Source organism: Talaromyces atroroseus (assembly GCF_001907595.1).
Source record: "Talaromyces atroroseus strain IBT 11181 chromosome Unknown scaffold_10, whole genome shotgun sequence".
Taxonomy (NCBI): domain Eukaryota; kingdom Fungi; phylum Ascomycota; class Eurotiomycetes; order Eurotiales; family Trichocomaceae; genus Talaromyces; species Talaromyces atroroseus.
The window spans coordinates 630,218-651,302 of record NW_017971442.1 but is presented as its reverse complement, the minus strand read 5'-3'; the positions used below and the strand labels follow the sequence as shown (position 1 = coordinate 651,302).

At 47.4% G+C, this 21,085-nt stretch overlaps 7 protein-coding genes across 7 annotated transcripts, besides 1 other annotated feature; 4 read left to right on the top strand and 3 right to left on the bottom strand.

The window, feature by feature from the left end:
- Nucleotides 1–26: part of a repeat region (Identified by RepeatMasker using a combination of RepBase library and repeat library created with RepeatScout) that runs on past the window's edge.
- A 729-nt stretch (nucleotides 27–755) lies between these two features.
- UA08_07023 (hypothetical protein) lies at nucleotides 756–4,115 on the top strand (the record flags this gene model as incomplete). The annotated part of the gene is made up of 1 exon (XM_020261918.1): nucleotides 756–4,115. One exon carries the CDS (start codon nucleotides 756–758, stop codon nucleotides 4,113–4,115), a length of 3,360 nt encoding a protein of 1,119 aa, XP_020117909.1.
- A 395-nt stretch (nucleotides 4,116–4,510) lies between these two features.
- Nucleotides 4,511–6,015, bottom strand: UA08_07022 (hypothetical protein; the record flags this gene model as incomplete). The annotated part of the gene is made up of 2 exons (XM_020261917.1): nucleotides 4,511–5,534; nucleotides 5,594–6,015. The coding sequence occupies 2 exons, from the start codon at nucleotides 6,013–6,015 to the stop codon at nucleotides 4,511–4,513; spliced, it is 1,446 nt and encodes a 481-aa protein (XP_020117916.1).
- Nucleotides 6,016–6,540: 525 nt separating this feature from the next.
- On the top strand, nucleotides 6,541–7,850 carry UA08_07021 (hypothetical protein; the record flags this gene model as incomplete). Its single annotated transcript, XM_020261916.1, has 2 exons — nucleotides 6,541–6,699; nucleotides 6,759–7,850. The coding sequence occupies 2 exons, from the start codon at nucleotides 6,541–6,543 to the stop codon at nucleotides 7,848–7,850; spliced, it is 1,251 nt and encodes a 416-aa protein (XP_020117915.1).
- Nucleotides 7,851–9,630: 1,780 nt separating this feature from the next.
- UA08_07020 (hypothetical protein) lies at nucleotides 9,631–11,010 on the top strand (the record flags this gene model as incomplete). The annotated part of the gene is made up of 3 exons (XM_020261915.1): nucleotides 9,631–9,729; nucleotides 9,784–10,715; nucleotides 10,797–11,010. 3 exons carry the CDS (start codon nucleotides 9,631–9,633, stop codon nucleotides 11,008–11,010), a joined length of 1,245 nt encoding a protein of 414 aa, XP_020117914.1.
- A 1,723-nt stretch (nucleotides 11,011–12,733) lies between these two features.
- On the bottom strand, nucleotides 12,734–16,304 carry UA08_07019 (hypothetical protein; the record flags this gene model as incomplete). Its single annotated transcript, XM_020261914.1, has 5 exons — nucleotides 12,734–15,225; nucleotides 15,291–15,678; nucleotides 15,737–15,785; nucleotides 15,839–15,854; nucleotides 16,007–16,304. 5 exons carry the CDS (start codon nucleotides 16,302–16,304, stop codon nucleotides 12,734–12,736), a joined length of 3,243 nt encoding a protein of 1,080 aa, XP_020117913.1.
- A 1,595-nt stretch (nucleotides 16,305–17,899) lies between these two features.
- UA08_07018 (hypothetical protein) lies at nucleotides 17,900–18,483 on the top strand (the record flags this gene model as incomplete). The annotated part of the gene is made up of 3 exons (XM_020261912.1): nucleotides 17,900–18,183; nucleotides 18,264–18,352; nucleotides 18,428–18,483. The coding sequence occupies 3 exons, from the start codon at nucleotides 17,900–17,902 to the stop codon at nucleotides 18,481–18,483; spliced, it is 429 nt and encodes a 142-aa protein (XP_020117701.1).
- Nucleotides 18,484–19,050: 567 nt separating this feature from the next.
- UA08_07017 (hypothetical protein) lies at nucleotides 19,051–20,427 on the bottom strand (the record flags this gene model as incomplete). The annotated part of the gene is made up of 3 exons (XM_020261911.1): nucleotides 19,051–19,240; nucleotides 19,306–19,798; nucleotides 19,860–20,427. 3 exons carry the CDS (start codon nucleotides 20,425–20,427, stop codon nucleotides 19,051–19,053), a joined length of 1,251 nt encoding a protein of 416 aa, XP_020117702.1.
- Between the last annotated feature and the right edge of the window lie 658 nt (nucleotides 20,428–21,085).

Genomic DNA, 21,085 nt, shown 5'->3' with positions numbered 1-21,085 from the left:
TGCTGCTGCTGCTGCTGCTGCTGTTGAGGAACGGTAGCGTAGTAATATGTGTTGTTATTATTGTCAGTGGCGACATTGATATTGTAGTCGGACGCTTGAGGGTATTGCGCTAGGTATTGGCTGTTGTGGTTATAACTGATGGAATTGCTCTGGCTGTGGTGGTGGTTGTGGTTACGGCCGCCTCGGACTTTGCGAGGAGGAGTCATTGCAAAGGCAGCGAGGGAGTATGGATTCGTCGTGAGGTGAAGATATTGCGTGGAGGCGAGCAGCTAGCTGTGAGCGTCGGTTCGCGGCAGGGATGGTGTAGCCAGAAGTTGCCGCCTGAGGCTGCGCTGCTTTCTTACCCTGCGAATAATCCACTCGCCGCAGAGGTCTGGACTCTCGCCCGAGCCAGACCAGCCAGTCATCCCATCCTGCACTACTGTTGACTATGCAGCCCCTCGCGAGAATCCCCTCGTTTCCCTACATAATTCGCAACTACAGTGCCCAAGGTATGTCTGGTCCAAGGCAAAACAAAAGTCGCCATTCTGTGGTGCTTCCTGCCGTGGAACTCCTGCATCGCCATCCTCCCTCCTCACGCCTCCGTCATGCTAATCACGACACTACCTAGACAACCACCTGCTTGCTTGCTTCACACGGCCTGCGCATGGCTATGGCTGCAGCCTGCACTCAGCTTATCCTGAAGAACTCGCAGAGCGATGCGGAACTAAACTGAGTCTGCCGGCGACAACAAAAATTACGTAGTTCTCGTAAGCATGGCGCCACCTCCAGAAGACCGGCAAACATCCTCCTCCTCGAGCGACGTCGATATTCCCTACGAGGGACAGTACTCCGACGACACTTCTCCGCCGGAAACCTCGGATCTCTCAAACCTCACGCGGTCAGTGAGAGCTCGCAAAGCTGAGTATATCCGACAGCGCTCGATCCGCATCAAGGTGGGAACGTGGAATGTCGCCGCCATTGCTGGCACAGAGAAAGAGATTGGAAATTGGTTCGTCGAAGGAAAGGATTTAATCCACCATTTCGCTGGCCCAGGCCAAGAACATGACCATTCGAGACACAAAATATCATCCGAGACGCACAATCTCGGCCCCTCGCGGGAGAAGTCCGAAGAGCATTCGACCTCTGAGTACGGCCTATATGTGCTAGGGCTGCAAGAGATAGTCGACCTGTCGTCGCCGTCCGTAACGCTGAGTCCCTTCAATGACCCGGCTCCGTCGAATCGCTGGAAAGAGTTTGTTCGGGAGGCGCTTCCTGCTGGTTATCAACTGGTCGCCGAGTCTCAATTAGTAGGGCTATTGCTCTTGGTGTACGCCGCTCCCAATGTTGCGCCAACAATTTCATCGGTGAGCTCAACCACTGTTGGCACAGGTTTGATGGGGATGGGAAATAAGGGAGCTACAATCACTCGTCTCGTACTGGGAGAAACTACACGGCTTGTCTTTGTCAATTGCCATCTCGCAGCAGGCTCCGATAAGGGCAGCCTTGAACGACGGAATTGGGATGCTTCTCAAATTGTCGGGCGCACACGGTTCCATCCTATCGGGCCAGACCACGAGCTCTATGGCGAGCTGAACGAAACCATTGCCAGTGCAGATTTTGCATTTTGGTTCGGCGATCTCAACTACCGCCTTGATGATATCCCGGGCGATGATGTTCGCCGTTTGCTCATATTGCACACTCAAAATGAGTATGATGCAAAACACAGGAACAGAAAGAAGCCCGATATCGAGCTTCCATCCCCTATCCTAGTTGTAGATGCTGAATCTGAAACCTCTCCTTCAGCATCCGACGATGGGGACGACGCCAGGAAGAAAACTTCTGATCAAATTACAGAAAATTTGAACAAGTCTGCAAATATACTAGAGGCCCAAAGCCAGCAGCAGCAGTCATATGTCTCTACGGCGATAGTAGAGGCCATAGATCCGAGCCATGATCCATCGTCTCTCCTGACGACGCTAAATTCTCTATTAAGTCACGATCAGCTCCGGATCCAGCAACTGAAGAAGAAAGCATTTCATGAGGGATGGAGAGAAGGCGAAATTCATTTTTTGCCCACCTATAAATATGATGTGGGAAGTGTTGCTATTTTTGATACAAGTGAAAAGCAAAGAGGGCCGAGCTGGTGTGACCGTATACTATATAGATCGAAGCAGGACCGTCTAAATTACGAAAAGGGAGTTCAGGAAACTGAGCAGTCGCGCAGAAGAGACGAAGAGATGCAGGCTCGGGGCATAGACAAGGCTGCCGAGGATGAAAATGTTCTGTTTGATTATAATCCTGAAACAGATGGCGCAAATGAGGACGAATATAGAGAAGACCAGGACCATACTTCTCAGTATTCGTCTGACCCCGAGGCGAAGGCCGTTGACGTCGAGGATACGATCAAGTTAATGCATTATACGTCTCACCAGGGGATACTCTCCTCGGATCACAAGCCGCTGGACGCCGTTTTTGTGATAACCTATGATGCCGTCATTCCAGATCTGAGGCGGACGGTCTACCAAGATGTCGCGAAAGAACTGGACAAGGCTGAAAACGAAGCCCGACCCGAGGTGACTGTAGTGGTCGATCATCACGTCGAAAACGCAGAGGAAACAGTTCGCGACGTAGCATATGATCAGAACGCGATCTACTTTGGCGGGGTGCCCTACGGTGTTCCGGTCAGTAGATCTGTGACCATTGCCAATACCGGAAGTGTGCCTGCCACCTTCTGTTTCGCGTCAAGAGTTTTGGTTGGAGACACCGTCACAGAGTCGAAAAGTGATCAAGTGCCATGGATGGAAATCCGAGTGGATTGGCCTCCGAATGAGAAGAAGAAGGACGAGAAGAAGGAGCGCTCACAGCCAAAGACGTACACTTTTGCACCGGGCGATTCAGCGAATGCGGAAGTGATTGCATGTGTGAAAGACCTAGATTATGTGCGAGCCCTAAACGCCGGCAAAGCCAAGGTTGAGGACATTTTAATACTACGAATAACCGGAGGCAGAGATCACTTCATCCCGGCTTATGGAAGATGGCTACCAACTTGCTTTGGCCGATCACTGGATGAGCTCACGCATATCCCGGAGGCTGGGGTGCGTAGTTTAGGTACCACCATCTCTACAGACACCAAAATGGCTGAAGGGGGCATTAGATTATCGGCGCCCCGGGAATTATTCCGCCTGACAGAAGCAATCTCGCGTCTTACGGAACAAGCTGTTGCTGAGTGGAGCATGATGAAGGGAGAGTCCAGTGATGAAACACCCCCTTGGCTCTCTCCAGATGGCGGGCTTGGGTGGCCGTTCAGTCACGAATCCTGGACGCTTCGCGGCGCTGAGGAACGAGCACCTTTATTGTTTAACGTCCGTGAGGCCCTAGATATCGGAAGTTCCTTGAGCTCAATCTTTCCACCCGAAGTATCATCACTGCCTCGGTTAGAAATTCTCGCCGAAACCCTCATCTCCTTCTTACAATCTCTCAAGGACGGAATCATCAAACCTGAGATGTGGAAAAGCATGGAGCAGCAATTGATAGCGCGAGAGAAATCCAAGGAGCACTGGCGTTCCCCAGAAGAAATCCAGGCCTGGGTGCTGGACAGTCTTGCGCCATCCCCAGTGCATAGTGTATCATTTACATTCTTGACCTTCATGCTGAATCAAATCATCAACGAAGTTGCCCCGGCCTCGAACCAGACAGCTCTACCGCCGATGCTTCAGCCTCCATCATCCCCATCGCAAACCGACCCGAACATCCCGCCCGAAAAAGCCGCCCCCAGCATCTCATCACCGACTCGTCGAGCACGCACTCTAACCCTTAGCTCTTCCTGGTCGTCTTCCACCATCACCAAAGACCCCAACAACAATAACGGCAGTAGCAGTAATAGCAGCAGCAGCAGCAATAATAAACCCAAAGAGAACCCGATAGAACTCGATAAACCGGCAGATAGAAGACGACATGACGTGGAAACGAAACTATCAAGCATTTTTTCCAGTGTAATGATATCGCCCTCTGCGTCGCCGCCTACAAAGGAGAAGGAGCGGCGACTGTGGGATGAACGGAAAAGACTCGTTGTGGAGGCCTTTATACAACCAGTTAGGACGCCTAATTTGGATCAAATGGCTGCAACGGGTTAATAGAGTAGGGTAATTAATTACATAATTACATGGATGGTGTGGAGGAGTTTATTGTTGGGTGTTTCAGGTCTATACTATATGGTATGGTGTTTATGTTATTGTTTTTTTTGGTTTTCTTTCTTTTTGCAACTCTTTGCTATCTACCCTATCTATACACATTTTATATAAGAACATACCATGCTGGTTGAAATATTTTGAATCTCATCATCCTACGTAGGTCAAAATATGTATATACACCTCAAAGTTCAGGACTCGATGTTCAGTTCGCTTTATCGCTTGCAATGATGAAGGAATTGTATGACTATGCAACAGGAACAAAGTCATCAGGTCGTACGTAATCATGCAATCTCATCTATCAGCCCCTTCCTTTTTTTTTTTTTGGTTTACAGCTGCTTTTAAGCTGCACTGCCTTGCGATGAATGGGTGGCCATATATCGGCGCTCAGACCGCGAAGACGGAGGTTGTGCCTGAGATTGTTTGCCTTTGGCCTTGCGCCTAGCTTTTCCAGTCATCAACAATGCTATGATGTTCTGCAAACAAAAGGAAGCCGCTCGACCTGGCATTGAGGCGAGATAATTGATCATTTTAACCGGAATGACGACTGTTGCGTATGCCCAATCTGAAAGAATGCCTACCAAGCTATGGCGATTGTCGTTAGCTGATCGTTGAGCTGCGGCAGCCAGTGCTATAGCATCACCGGCTTGGGCTTCTATTTGATTCATTCGAGTGTCTATTTGGAAAGCCATCGTGGCTGTCCTTTTCTCGTAGCGTCGCACTGCTCGGTTGAGGGCCTCAAACTCCGGTTGAAAACTTTGTCGCACCTCGGCTATGATTTGTGCAACCCTTTCCTGTTTCATACTTTGTGGTTCTGAAGCGCCGTCCAGCGCTGAAGCCGAGTTGGTGGCAGCTGTCTCCACCTTGTTTGCTACATATGCCTCCAGATCTTCTAATCTTATAGCAAAGTCCAAGATCTTATTATGGTCCATTCTCCCATCTTCATCATCTTCGTCACTTGCGGCTGCCACCACTCGCTGTAGGTAGAGTGTCCGGCCCTGTACCATTCGCAACAAATGCGCGAACGGACGAATCTCCGCAGCGAGAAGGAAAATGGTAAGATTGTAATTGGAAACCAGCCCTTCAGATGGACGAGAAAGTGCACCTCTCACGGCATGTAATAGCCAAGCGCCAATTAAAGGAAATACGAAGCATGATATCAAAGCAGCAAGCTCGTGCATATGAAGCTCTCTCATGGCTGCCTGGGATGTATGTTCTAGCTCCTTTCGCTCCGCTTGTTTGGAAGCATGCGAGGTTGAGTTGCTGTCACCCTCTTCATTGTCTTCTTCCACTATTACACCACTATCGCTCAGGATGGTCTCGGGTGGCGGCTGGCGAACTTCTTGGGCTGAGCGATACCAGTTCCTAGAATACGTTAATATTCTAGACAAAAGAGATCACCAAAGGAAAAAAAATTATCTCACCATGGTAGCCTCACAGACCAGTTCAAAAATATAGCAGCCAGAATCAACAATGTTGCGTCTGTCACAAAGGCACTTCCATCGTGGAAAAACAACCCTCCCACCGCCGGCAATAAAGCTAATGCGAGCGGTGCAGATTGCCAGTGGGAGTCATGGTTCGATTCAGTAACGCGAGTTGCCCCTCTTGGCCCGGCCTTTGCACGCGGGAACAGTAGGTCGTCCGTAGAATCTCGAATAGATTGTCGGGCTTCGGAGACGGTATCGGAGAGGACTGAATTACGCCTGAGCTTGGAAAAAGAAGGCCTACTTTCTGAGAATGTCGTAGCTCTTCCCAGAGGCCGCTGCCGTAAATTCGATGCCGAACCCACGTTGACTCCGGTTTGGAAGGAGGCATGTTGTTCTGGCGGTGATCGCGTTTCTGACATGATGTACGTCATATCATGGCTAGCAGTATATAGCTGTGCGGTGGTGCCGGGGAGTCATTAGCATAATGCACTGGGCAGACAGGAAAAAACCAAAGAGACAGGTTGCAGATCACGAATCAGGCCTTATTGACTAGTATGGTCATCCACAACCAGGTTGTCAAGACGCAGAAACAGGAGAAGGCGAAAACAAGCAAGCCTCCGCTTACCTAAGGCAGTTACCCCAGAGTGGGGCCCATGAACCTTTCCTCTTTCGGAGTCCTCGGCGTTACGTCACGACCAGACAGACTCGAATTGCTTCGTATTTTTGTTTGTTTTGTTTGTTTGCTTGGAGACATTGTATAACATACAAGACTGTGTACGCGATCTTTTTTTGTCCCATTTGACTGCTGCCAAGCTCGAACTGAGATCTATCGTGATAACTTTAGATAACCGACCTTCAACTAGCTTTTGGCTAATTACATAGTGCCCGCTCAGGCTCAGGAGTCAGCACACGCACTCTCCATCGCATGCTAGCCATAGTATGCCATGGCTAATCTTCTGACACTACCTGTAGAGACTCAACTTGAAATCTATCAAAATCTGAACAACATCGACGATGCTCTCCATCTTGCCCGCGTCTGCAAGCTCCTAAACAATGTTTTTGAGACTCCCCCAAATCGCCTCAATATCCTACGGTGCATCATTGTGCGTTTGATTATTGCCTATGGAGGTTACTAGTTCATGAACTAAACATCTTTCCACAGCAAAATGCGCCCCAGCACAAGAACGACCTGCAGCTACACGAGAGTGAAGCCTGCTTTGCGGCCTTTGTAGACAATTTCGATAACCTGCGGGTGCCGAGCGACCATAGACGTCCATTCTACCCAGGCCTAACCATAGTCAGCTCCGAAACCACCACTTTGTCCGCTGGGATCGTGTGGTCCATTGTTTGTCGATGGCATGCTATGAAATTCCTCTTCGACCTCTATTGCGATTCCACTATCCGTCCGGAGTTTCTCCGTTCTATGATTCCCTACGTGGCGGATGGATTACCTCAAACTAACCGATGGAAGATTAATGTGGCATACGAGGTCCCGCTCTCGCTGCCTTCATGCCAGGACCTCGAATCCCTTCGAGCTTCTGAAAAGCAACGAGCTTACGAGCGCTTTTATCGAGCTTTGTGTTCACATTGGCGGTTACTGAATAGAATTTGGGCCCTACGAATCTCACGATACTGGACGCCAGAAGCGAAGAGCGCGGTATTTGCTCAATCCTGGAAAAGTTGGGTAGATGATTCTACACGTGAATCTCTACAAGAGAAATTCGAGGCCATCGAGGTGATTGACTACGTGTGGGACTTTCTAGCACGGAAAACATTCCCAAATCCTGATCGACTTTCTGCTTGGCTCCGTGGCGACATGGAAATGCAAGAATTACAAGATCCACCAGAGTCAGCAGCCGATAATTGGCTGTACTTCTTTCACACAACAAAGCATTATCTTCGTCCCCCACATATTATCGAGCTCTTGAATCATGTGTGGAATCCAGGAAGGAGAGCATTGGAACAACCAGCCTATGTGCACAGCCTAGGTTTGTTTTACTTTCCCGGAGAGGTGCACCCTGAAGGCGTGCAGAACGACAATGGTGTATTTATGATTCAGGAACCACCAGGGATTTTCTTCCTGTTTAATTGGATCGAACTAGCTGGTATATATCGGCTTCTTGACACGTCGACTGGAGAGCTGTGGAAACATTATAGGTATCGCCATTGGGTTAATGATCTTAGAGGCCGAGTACTCTTTTCACCCGAGCCCGACGATCGATTGCTGGAACGTATAAGAAAATTGGAAAAGTGACAGCACATATATGGATGATAATGTTGAATGCTTGCAGAGCTCGCTTATGAGTTGTACGTATATCAGCATCCAGTAATTATTCAATATTTCCACGGCCGATTGTGTCTTCAGACGATGATTTATATCACTTTGTTCTCAGATGAACAGGAAAATTCTCAACTTCGGAGAAGAAAGACATTGGATATTCCTTTCTCCTCTAGCCTTTTTTTTTTTGAAGAATACTTACTAGCAGAGTCAAGTCATAGATGCTTTTCTCACCGCGTTAAACAATTGGGACTAGTTGAGCACTGTTTTGAGAGGTTTTTATATACTTTTTACCACTTTTACATCTCTTTACTAGATTGTAAGATAGAAAATAGGCTTAATAAATAATTAAAAATTGAATAGTATTTTTGTATATCATACGATTATTATAACTTTGATACAATTATACAGCTTTCTCAATATAATGTAGAGAAGCATAATACTTATCTTATATATGAATTGTATTTCAATAGCCCCTCAAATTTGAAAGTATTTGTAACTCCGCTATCCAATAGTATTGCGGTCTTTAATTACCTATAATTCAGCACAAGATAACACATGCCGAGTGAAACGTCTATTTTCCGGGACAAACTGTCCCGGATGTTCAGGTCAATTTGCCTCGGAATCGGTGATGGTATTACAATGTGGAATAGTATACATGCACATTGAAACGAGTAAAGTTCTGGTATCTTTCCCGCTTTCTGATTTGTCAAGCTGATGTACATGCCAACTGGCAGGTCCCAATTTTTGGGACATGCAAGCGTTTCTAGGTAGGCTGATCGGCGACGCAGTGATTTATCACCTCACGGGGGCTATTTGTCTTGTGAAGCAAGGCTTCCAACCCTTTTCACACTCAGGAAGTGCCCATTTAACCATCCATTCAGACGTGAGAACCTCCTTAGCAGAAGGGCGACTTTCAGGCCTGAATGAAAGCATTGACCTGAGCATGGAGAAAAGGGCATCCCTTCCGCTTGTCGAGGCTGCTGCACACCGTCGTCGAAACGGTCCTCATATGATCGATACGACCCTCGATTTATCGGCTTCCCATCCTCGCTGAACTTATTTCGCCGCGCCTCCCATTTGTTCCACCACTCAGGGGGCAGAATGCCAAGTGCATCAACATGCTCGCAGGTTATATCATCCTCAGTCGCCAAAAATCCTTCAAACAGCGGACTTTGCCCAATAATATCCCATATCGAGCAGGCGAGCGACCAGATATCTGAGGGGAAAGAAAGCGGTTTAGCTGCTTCAAAGCGGGTCTCCGGGGCCTGGTTCACAAGAGGAGTGTGAGACTCGAATTCTTTTTCTCCTTTGCAGGAGAGAAGGCCTCGCCACAGTCGGAGAGTAGAATTTTAGCTTCTGAAAGTCGAAGTTTCCCACTTACTTCTCCGAGCCAGATTGGTAGGATACCGTGGGATGGGACACACCGAGGAAGCTCTTCGCCGTCGAAACGGGGACCTTGGATCTTGAAAGTGTCCAAGATGAAAGGTATCATAGCTTCCCCCGGAATATCTCGCAAGAGCTGTCAAATCATCTCATTAATCATAATCAAAATCAATAAATTAGCTTGACTATCATTAACTACTCGACAATCAAAATTTGTAAGCGCCGGGAAGTGGGTCCGAGACCCGCGTTCCTGAGCATCTTGTCTTAATCTTCTGAGTTAACCTAAAAGGCTAAAACTGAGGACGAAGTGGAGCTTCATATTTGAGCACCTACCAGTTTCGAGACAAAGACTTCATATTACGGACTAAAAATGAAAACTAAATCGAATAATCTGTACGGGCTAGATCATGCCATACTTAATGTGACGGTTCCTCCCGAAAGTATGTGGATGAATATGGGATATTGGAAGGTATGTACGCCTGAATAGAAGGGGTTACTATTGATATTGAAGTTATCGTCTTAGAACACGACTTTGTTTCAAGGCGCTTGTCAAGCTCTTCTTGATCAAGTACTGATTATGGCCGGGCTTCTCGGCCAACATGAGTCATCAGCTGTCACTCCAACGTCTCTGTCTTCCTTCATCAAAATCATTGATGTTGGATTTGGGTGTGGCGACCAGTCGCTATACTTGACAAGGAAACTCCATCGAACAATGAAGCCGTCTGAGAACACCGTTGCCCTGTCATCGATTGATCCTAGCAATGACGGTGATGGTGCGCCTAGCTTGACATCAGACCACAAAATTCACCCTCTCTTCGATTCATACGTAGGAATCAACATAACGCCTTCCCAGGTAGAAATTGCACAAAGGCGTCTTCTAGCTTCCGGCGATGAGTCTACGCTTCCTTCGCCATCGACACAAAAGGTGGAAGTTTTCTTAGCTGATGCTGGTAATCCCGCATCTTGGGATACTAAGCTTAAGGAAGCCGTCTACAGCGAGTTCACTCAAAATACAGAGCAGAACACCCAGCCAGCAATGGAGATGCAAACATGGTTATTGGCCCTGGATACGCTATATCATTTCAAGCCGTCTCGTATGCCATTATTTGAATGTGCATATAAAGACATGCAGGCTTCAATCATGGCATTTGACTTGCTCATGTCTGACAACGCTTCCCTTTGGGACAGATTCCGACTGCGATTGATGTGTCTCTTTACGGGTATTCCTTATTCCAACTTCATGACCAAAAAGGAATACAAAGCCATGTTAACCCTTGCAGGGTACGAGCATAGCATGATTGAAATGCAAGATATCTCAGAGCACGTTTTCTCAGGGATTGCAAACTACATACGGACAAAGGAAGCTGAGCTGGGAGTATATGGAATGACTCTGGGTAAATTCAAAGCCGCAGGGAATGCATTTGGCTGGTGGGCTACAACTGGTGTGGTAAAAGGGTTTGTCGTAGTAGCTCATAGAAATGAACTGCAATGATTTTGTAATACGCTAGTGAGCATCCACAAATGTTGGAATGAAAGACTCGAGTATGTTCAAGAGCCCTCGGAAGAGAATTCATTTTCTGCAATTTCCCATGGCACCTCGACTCCCAGGCTCGTTGCAACTCTCATCGCCGATACAACGCACCCCTCCAAAAGCACCATCCCATCCCAGCACCAAGCACCAACAAGCCAAACATTGCCGTTTCCATTACGCCATAATGGCTCTGTCTTTGGCAATGTCGACTCGCTTTGACCTGTGGTAAAGATATCATTAACAATCTCTCTGCTTTTTGGAGTACGTAAAACTCTTGCTAGCCGAGTGCGATGAATAACTTTGTCAGGGTTAATATGGGAAATTGGAAAACTGGTTACTAGGAGAGATAGCTGTTCGTGTGTGGCTTCAGTAGACGAGGAATCGGAAGAAATGTGCATTATTTGTGGCTGATCGTGTGCATTAAACCTTTGAAGCGACTGCGAGCAATCAGCAATAACGGATGTATCGTGATGGACTACTATCTCTCCCCGGACAACAGGAATAACACTCATAGATTCACGCAGAGGTTCGAATATGGCGCCGACAACGTCAGGGGTCACAGCCATGATAACGTGATCGAAATAGGAAGAATGATGTTTTTCGTTAAAATCAGTCCAAGTGAGCTGGACTTGTGTGCCGAAGCTCTTGACTGATGTTGCCATTGCCCCAAGGTTGACCACCAGCTCCTTGGACAATTTGGATTGGACTTCCTGTACGCCACCGATGACAGTATAGTGCGGTTGTCGATAGGTCTTTTTTGCGTATTCTATAGCATCAAGAGCCGGAAAATCAAGTAATGCATCATGAGAACAAGTCGTTACGCTTGACATGAGTGGCAATATATAGTTCTTGACGAAGTGCCGCGGCAACCGGATTCGTTCGACATACATCCGAAGAGTCTCCTCCGAGTTCGACGAAGAAGCCAGTCTTGGCTTAACAACAAAGCAACATGCGGTAAACCAAAAATAGCACACTGCTAAATATATGATTTGTATGATCCATTCCATATATCCACTGCTTGCAAGTCGAATTGGAGGTAATCGATGGTTGCTCGAAGAGTGCAAAAAGTAGGGACGAGACTTTTCCCCATTAACGGTCAAACGACTAGACAAGGAATAAAGGAACTTTTGTGTAATGCAGCCGACCCCAAGATAATCGTACATCTTTTTCAGGTTAATGTGGAAACCCCCGTCCAAGGCACGCATGGGTATATCGACACGAGTAGGATGGCCGTCTATGGAAGGTATCGTATGCGAGGCGGAGTCTAGAGACAGTTGATCTTGCTATCGTAATTTATCAGTGAGCGTTGCACAAATAGAAGGGGTAGAGGGCCAGGGTCAGCAAATACCATCTCGAATATTTGCACTTCATATCTGCATTGTTTGTCTCTTTGGATCAGGTAGGCAGACACCAGGCCTGCCATACCCGAGCCGACGACGGCGACTTTTTTCTTTGAGGGCTTTTGTTGAGTCATTTCAACCTGTGTTACCGAGAGACTGTTCAGTTGTTAGAGCAGGGTGATACGGGGGGGCGCCTCATGATCATCATGGTCTTTGATCACCCAATCACATGCTGGCGGAAAGAGTGGGCCTCGGGAGCTAAATCGGGCGGGGGCGTGATATATTATGCCGATCAGATCAGAACTTTAATAATGGAGTATCAGATCCACTTCAAGGGATAACCCTTGACTACGAAGTATCCGTACATTCCAGGTACGTCATTCACTGAGATAAGAAATTATATTTGAATACGTATCTGGCCAAGTATATAGAGAAAAAACCTAGTACCTATTAGCATTTAAGAGAAAAGCCACCAACTCCTATAACACACTGTACTGCGTATTATATTGCGATATTAGATAGTTGTCAATTGACTCAAAAATAACAAATGAAATTGGGAGATATATCCACTAGAAAAAGTCCTCGGAATCTGGTTATTTCTATCACGGACTATTCATTGTTCTTCGATTGGCAGTAGCTTGCATTCGTCGCATCGCTTCACGATGAAGATCCTGCATGTTTCCGTGTCGCATTCGTTCTGCAATTGAATTATGTAGATTTTCAGATGCCATGATACGTTGGCTCCTTGCAGCCTGCGCTCTTCGCTGTTGCTCCATTAATTCATTCTGAGCAATATCCACTTCGAGCATAGGTTTGTGTTTGGTCATGTCTTCCTGAATTGATTCACGCCAGGCAGCCATGGTGGTTATTTTTGGTTTGCTGGGTTCTCGCGAAAGTCGAGCAGCAGCTGAGTTTCGGCGGTTGACGGGTGACCTGTGTGCTTCCGAATCCATGCCCACTGGAGACATTGCTTTCTGTTGTAGTAGAGCCCGTCTCTGGGTTAACGGCATATCGTCGTCTTCAACCAAGCTTAGCTGACTTCCTGGACGTGACTCGTGGCTCTCTTCTATATTAGACTGCCTCGATGTGCTCCGTGGGACCCAGGAGTCCCGTGTCAGCGATATTGACGAAAACCGAGCCTGCAACATCTTTTCCCGCTGCGCCATCAAAGAGAACGATTCTTCTTCAATGACTTGCCCCACGGAATGCCTAGTTTCAGTCTTTTGTATGGGTGATGTCGAAACTGTTGTACTTAAAAATGGACTTGAGACGCTGCGCAAGCCCCCAAGTGTGGCCCTAGTGGGCGGTGGTGAACGATTCCGAGAACGAAGCAGAGCGGGCGAACTTGGAGCAACTATTTCTGGGGTGGGACTAAGTGGAGGTGCTGTGAGAGACTGGTCGACGACTAATTGTTTCGTTTTGACATCACCGGCCGACTGTCTAGAAATGCTTGATGCCGACCGTTGATCAGTGGCTCGTGAAATATTTTCGGAATGTGACGTCGGTTTTTCATTTGCAGGAGGTGGTGTAGCCGTCAGAGCGGTCTGCTTTAACTCCTCTATATTCAACGGGGCAGCTATTTCCATATCTTCTGGTGAAAGTGATTGCTCAGTGTCTGCGACGGGTTCTGCGAGAGGCTCGGGTTCAGGAGCATCCGCATGAGAAAGATGTTTTGCCCATTCATTTGTACGGTATGACATTACTACCGGAGACACATGACTAGGAAGTTTTCTGACAACTTCGGATGTGAGGCTTTCCATATTACGAGCGCTAGACTTCGACTTCGAACTCGATAGAGTCGTAGGTTTCCCAGCATTCGCACCATTTTCTAAAGTCGTTTCTGTAGTCTTCGAAGGGGTACCTGTAACTGGGGCCAAAGATAGAGCTTTAATAGGTAAAACAGATGTGACGCCATCGATGGTATGGCGACGTCTTTCAGGTACTACCACTAAGCCTCCGTCCACTTTCTCAGCCTCAGTTGGTGCTTTTTCTTCTATCGATGGTGAAATTTTCGTCTTAATCTCAGATTGGCTTGTGTCATGGCTAGCAGCCTTAGTCTCATCACCAAGGACTGTCAGCTGTGGATTTTTTCGGTCAGTGTTTTTTGCTAAAGATTCCTCTTGATCTTCGTTCGGGATCGGTTCAGTATTGTCATGCAGATGGATTTCTATCTCAATGCTCTGGCTTTCCTCCATAAACGAGCCAGCTTCACTGTCCGCTATTCCCTGGCTAGATGCTGTGGAGATCACTGGAGAAGCCGGGACAAGCATTTCATTTGAGTCTGTTTGCATAAGCCGGCTTCTCCTATTTGTATTATTCCGATGTGATAGTAGACGGAATAATGATGCTGCCGATAACCTTCTGGACATGCGGACAGAAGCCGTATCTGCATCATCGACGATAGCCTGAATAGAGTGATCATCATCATCATTTCTTGGATTGCTTTCATTGGGGACTTTGAAAGGAAGTGGCGTGACACGGGGAGGTGGTGGAGTTTCTGATGACAATCCCGAATCTTGGTCGACTCTCTGCTCGAAATCATTATGAGCGGTAGCAAGCTGCTCATCTGCATCAGGGTCTGCAGTGCAATCCGTTGCTTTCTGGTCGGCGATTTCATCCTTTTCGATCTCGTGACCATCAACTATATGCTGGCGTCCACTTTCAACTGTGTCTTTGTCTATGAGTGTGTCGTTCGTCGACGTAGGGAGATCAGTCATCTCCACCGAATTATCAGGGACTTCAATCAATTCCTCTGTGATTGAATGCGCCTTATGTGTTTCTGAGACTGGAGTCTGGACCGCTGTAGAATCGCTCTTGGGCATATCGCCATACATCGCTTCCCAACGGGCCAGATCATTTTCTTTCTTCTCCTCGAGTGCTCGACCCAATTCCAATTCGGCCTCATCCTTCCTCCTTCTTTCTTCTGCTGATATTTCTTCTTGCTTCTTCCGTCGTTCCCTGATTAATTTCCAAAGCCTGAATTGAGATAACAACCCAAGCAAATAGACGACGACGGTGACAGCAAGCTCGACACGGATGCCCCGAGTGACGGGGTAAGTTGATGTACTAGATGGGAAAAGATTGTCATTTAGACCTGTATTGAAACCTCGTTAATTCAAATAGCCCGGCGTAAATAATGCATTGGTTGGTGATACACACCCCAAATGTACAGCCAAAACTCTTTCCATCCTGCTCGGCTGAAGCAATCGATCCCTAAGACGGCAGCTGTACTTCCAGCGAAAGCGGTTGATGCTATCAACGCATATGGCCTTGTATAAGAACTGAACGAGAGAGCATAAAAGGCAATACAGAAAGCCCCGATAAAAGCCCCCCTCGTATTTGAAGTGGCTAGAAGACCTCCTTTTTTCACCGAAAGAAGCCACATGCTTAAGCAGAATCCCCCCAAGAGGCAGCCAAGGCCTTCGGTCAACTCTTTGAACATCAGTGACAACGCTCCGAGTATAACACCGGTGAAGAATGCAGCCACAAAGTATGCCCCTTGTACCGCATTTGAGACCGGGGGAATCATCACATACTCAATCAAGACCTGAACAAACATTTCAGCGTAAATAAGAAATGTGCATAGCAAGAGAGAGGCTACTTACGATGACCGACAAACTTGTAAGGAAAGCAGCAGATAAAAAGACATGTAACCTGATGTAAGAAACATGAGCATTTACTCGATTTTTGACCGCTAATCAACGTACCACTGGCTCTTAATGCCTACCAGACTGTAAGCTAAGCCTGTTATTATCAATACCACTCCACTTATCCCTATGGCGGGCGTTATAGTAGGTTTAATAGGCAGGACATCGCCATAAATTGTGCCTAGGTCTGTTAGAACAGGTTGTCCATTGCTTCGGATGTTGACTAACCGTTGTTTGTGTTTGTATTTGAGTTTGAGGGGGAAAGCTCCAAAGTAGGTTGGGGATTGGATATATCTGTGTGGATATCTATCATTGACGTCGACGAAGAGGAGTTATGCGAGTCGGCATAAGATGAGCACGCTGTTGACAATGGAATTGAAGCAGTTGTCTGCGTCGTGGTCTGCGCATCTTGTATGCCTGAGGTCGCCGAAACGTCTCGCTTTCGCGCGAAAGTTGCGCCAACAGCAGGGTCTGCAGCAAGACATGATAACAAAAGTAGGAGAGGGAGGACACGGCAATGATTCATTGTGTAGAGATAGTTTATAATATCAAACGAAAACTATGTATGATTGAAGAGTAAGACGGACTAGACGCGTCTATACTGCCGGTCGAAACATTTGGTCATAGGTTCATTTCCCGAGGTTTTATTTCAAGCTGCAAAAGAAAGCCCAGGCCAAGATTGCACGTTCCTTCAAATTTGCTTGGGGCAAGAAAATCTCAGATGATAATGGCGCCGGTAGCTAGTCATGGAAAATGACAGGAGGCCAGATTGGCTGGACTGTCAGAGAGAGTCTGTATCTGCCATCTGGGTGTAGTAAACCCAATAGAGAGTCCAGCCCAGCCACAAATTTTCTCCCCTGAGCATTGACTGTTTCTAAGAATTGACTCGGGGAACGAGGGGCAGCCAGCCCGATCTCACGTAAGGGGAGAGATACGATGTGCATGACGTGTATGGTCGAGGACTGCCTGTTCATCGACATTATGGAGCATGGGCCATGGCCGTAACTTGGTCGAGCTCCCAAAAGTCAAGTTTTTACCCTTTTCAAGCATGGAAACCTGCCATTCCACAGGCTGGGAGATCCCCTGAGCGAAGATGGACTAATCTCACAACAAATGCATTTCTTTGCTGATGGCACATTGCGCCTTGGAAATATCTGCTGCACCAACAACAACAATGTGACCGGTCCAAATTGAAACTAATCAATAGACCGGCATTGCCAAGAGACGCGGTAGCGAAATATAATGCGCGTTCGAATTAATCGGAGGCGCTATGGGAAATAGACGAAGGCTGCTAGTTAGTTACTTGTCACATCTCGAATTGAATAGAGGCACGTAAATCGTAACACGTAAGTTACGTCCAGGGCCCGGCCATCTCATGCGCTAGTGCGTGCTAAAGGCAACTAGATGCTGCAGCTGTGCATGGGCGAATCGGCGTCGTTACTCGATTTCGCCTTTCGGTGACTAGGTAGTTTGAGAGACGAGCAGATAATCTCGGAATAACCACGAGATGGCCCTAGCTGTAGACAAAGGACATTGTGGACCTTGGAGTTGGGGCTGTATGATAACTCCGGGATTTGCTCCCCTATACATTTTCTAGTTATCATTAGTGCTGTGCTACTCTGAGGACTTGCTCGGCATTGCTCGTATCCTTACATCTGATCGACAGGATGAGTATGTACTTAAAGCTGCTGGACATCTCCTCTCGCGGGGCATGCACGCGCTGCCAATTTGCGTTTCCAACAACGCACTGGCAAAACAGCGGCAAGACGGCGTGCTTTGGACCACTGGAGTTCCGCTTCAGTGATTGCAAATGTCGCACAGTTTTAGTGAGTCGATAAATCAATCTGCAAATCACCTAGCATGAATGTTTGAACGCAATACCACCAACTTGGATGAAGTAGATGTAAGAAGAGAAGCAAGGAATCTAACGATCAATGTCGACTTAATTCCGCTTTACCTATTCCGGCTTAGTCCTGATAAGATCGCGCGTAGTTCGTATCGAACGCGGTCACCCTGAATCAATCGTAACTGCCTGCTGCATCCTCATCGCTCGCTCATCGATCGACCAATCAATTGTTTTCTCGCAAGTTCTAACAAAATATATCTTCTGTATACTTCACCATGCAGGCAATCCGATCGTCTCTGCGCACCCGCGCCGCCGCCTCCGCCACCACTGCTCGATCTTTCAGCTCATCACCAGCTCACTCCGTTGCGCGCATCATCATCACCGGACGCCTAGCCGCCGAGCCCGAGATTTCAGCCACTTCAACCGGTCAGGATGTCATCAAGTATGCTGTAGGAACTTCGTACGGACCAAAGGACAACCGTCAAACGAGCTGGTTCCGTGTCGCCAGCTTCCAGCCAGAGGGCCCTGGCCGCGACTACCTGTTGAATCTGCCTAAGGGGTAAGCTTATGCACGCTTGCCGGAATTGCTCGTACGATAAGAAGGAACGAGGCTAAACAGCTCTTGCAATTGGTTTACAGAACTCTAGTCTATGTCGAAGGTGATGCCAGCATGCGCGTATACGATGACGCCGAGGGCAAGAAAACATCCAACTTGAGCATTGTCCAGAGTTCGTCTTTTCCCTTTTGTACCTGAATAGATTGAAGGCTGAAACTTAACTTTTTCTTTTTCTCTTGTTCAAAAGGAACCCTCGAAGTCCTCAAGCGTCCCAACCCGACCAACGGTGATGAAACCCAGTGAAATTGTTACCATATCGCAATACGGGACAATCTATCCAAATATGTGTCGGTCAGGAAATGTCAGGGAAACTCATAAACACTCGATCTCATGATCACTTATTCGTCTTTGATCGAGCAGCCATGCCGTCAAAAGGCAGTCTTGCAATTGATCACATTTCCCCAGACGGCTAGATCTCGCACAACATCTTTTACTACACGTTGGAATATGGGCAATTACTCGTATGAGTTGGTAGACCTAGGAAGTTACGATGTTATAATTATACCCCGTGGAAGATTTTCTGTATGTTTAGGTGACAGTGCTAGTGACCTGTGCGACTAATCTCTTCTCTCGTCTTTTCTTGACTTGGAACTTTATAATTCTTACTATTGAGGTCTGGTATTACAGTCTACTTGCTTGTCCAACTTCTTAGCTCTGTGCATTCGGTTACAAAATAATAATGAATGTCCATTTGTCTAAACAAGCGAGTTTAGAAGAGAGGAAACCTGATTAAAGATCCAGCGTCTTTTTCTGGAAGCATGAATTATGCACAGTAATACATAGAAACGAAATGAGTAGTCATAATTATCATTAAACGTTGCAATCGTCTTTCGGATGTATGCTGCCAACAACCATGGAACCAGGAGTTGGCAGGTGCATCGGGCTGCTTGCACTCACTCGCGAACCGGCCGCATGGGTAAGTGTGTCTCCATCAAGGCCACCTGACATAGTCGTGTTTGTATGCGAGGAGCTGACTGATATGGCATTGGTCCCTTTACTTCTGTGATTTCTGTTAGTATTTCTTGCGAAAAATCGAGGGTGGATGAAATATAACAAAAGACATACGTCCGTCTCGAGCCAAGAAGCCAGCTATTACTCTTGGACCGTAACGAGTCGTACCAGGAATCGAGCTTGCCCTCGTAGGAAAATGAAGCTCCACGACTCGAGGACGACGAAGGAAATTTCTTCAGACCAACAACATTGAGGAATGAGCGATACATGTTCGCGGCATCCTGCCCCAGGCCAAAGAAGGCAAATATCAACACACTCAAAGCACTTGGAATCCAACGATCGTATTTGACGGTGCCATGGGTTTGAACTTTTGTGATCGTCCCCAGGGCAGCGCCATGCAACGTCTTCCAGGAGTACGGTTGTAGCGGAATCATGGCTATAATGTTGGTGTAGAAGACGAAGGTTTGCAGAGGCAAGATGATTAGAATCATGAGTGCAGAGAGACCGAAGAGTCTTGTGAACCGTTGGCTCGACAGCTTGTTTCTTGATTCACCAAGTATCGTAGAAAACTCCGACTTGTACTTGACGAGGCGAACGATAATAAGTACTAGATGATTGTTACTAAATACCTCGAGACTTTGTGCATAATATATCAAGTCACAGCTTACCACAGTAACAAGCAGCACCAATGCAAATAACGGGAGGCCATGCAAACGACAATGCAATGGTAGGCCAGCTTTGATCAAAAGATGCATTGCATCCAGTGATAGCAAAGATGTAGTATCGGCCTCCTTGAACGACGAAATGGGCTATCATGGCCAGAACCGGCAGCCCTATGCAAAAAATGACGTTGAAGGCCTTGTTGCGCAGTCGTTGAGCTCGAGTAGGCACCAGAGCGGCGTTATCGACATCCATCACTATGGCAAGGCTGCGGAAGATGCACAGTAAGGCTCCCGGCATACCTACTTGCGATGCGATGCTGAGTTTGACTTGGACATCGCAGTACCCGTAGCCATTCCACCATGACTCGACATCGTCAGTCGGCCAGATCAGAGCATTAATTATGTTGATAATATCACTGTATATGACAAATGCGACTAGGAAAGAGGCACCCCAATTGCGGTTTGACAAATGCCATGCTATTGGAGGAATGCATAGCATCAGAGCCAAGAGTGACAGTGCCGGAGCAAGAATCGCCAGCATCGATCGATGATTGAGATTGTCTGCAGTATCCATATTTTCATGCTTCACCTTGAATATGCGCACGAACAGGGGATTTGGTGTTGGAGGTGATGTTAGCCCAGGCGGCGGCCGAAGAGTTCAGTTGAAGTCGTTCCTTGGAGCAGCACTACATGCTGCAAGACCTGGGGTGGCTCGCCTTTTGTAGGAGCAGCAGCGACCAGAAGAGACGTGAATAAACAGCATGAACGCATTTTGGACCGGTCAATTCTGCATGAATAGACACTTATTGAACGATGTTTGCTGAAGAAGTGCAGAAGACGCTGGGTTGAACGATTGCCGTTTCGGGGCATCAATAGGAGTGGGGGGGGCTTAACAAGGGAACAACAACGCAACATCCGACTGTCTGCAGTTTGCAGATTGCATTATCTGAGCCAATAGCATCATGCTGGTTCAGTTTGTGTGCTTTGGTCTGTGGACGATCCAGCAGGCCTGAAGAATCTGGATCACTCTGTGTCCAGTGTAGCTCCCGTGCTTGTTTGTCGACCCAGGCGAGAGACGAAAGACGAGAGACGAGAGGCATAGCCAGCCGCTTTTTGTAAAGAGACTGCATTGGGATGGAAAATTGCGTTGAAATTGCATTGAGAGGAGCAAGAGTCCTTGCTCAAATCAACAACCACCCCTGTACCAGAGCTCTTCTACGGTTCATGTTCTC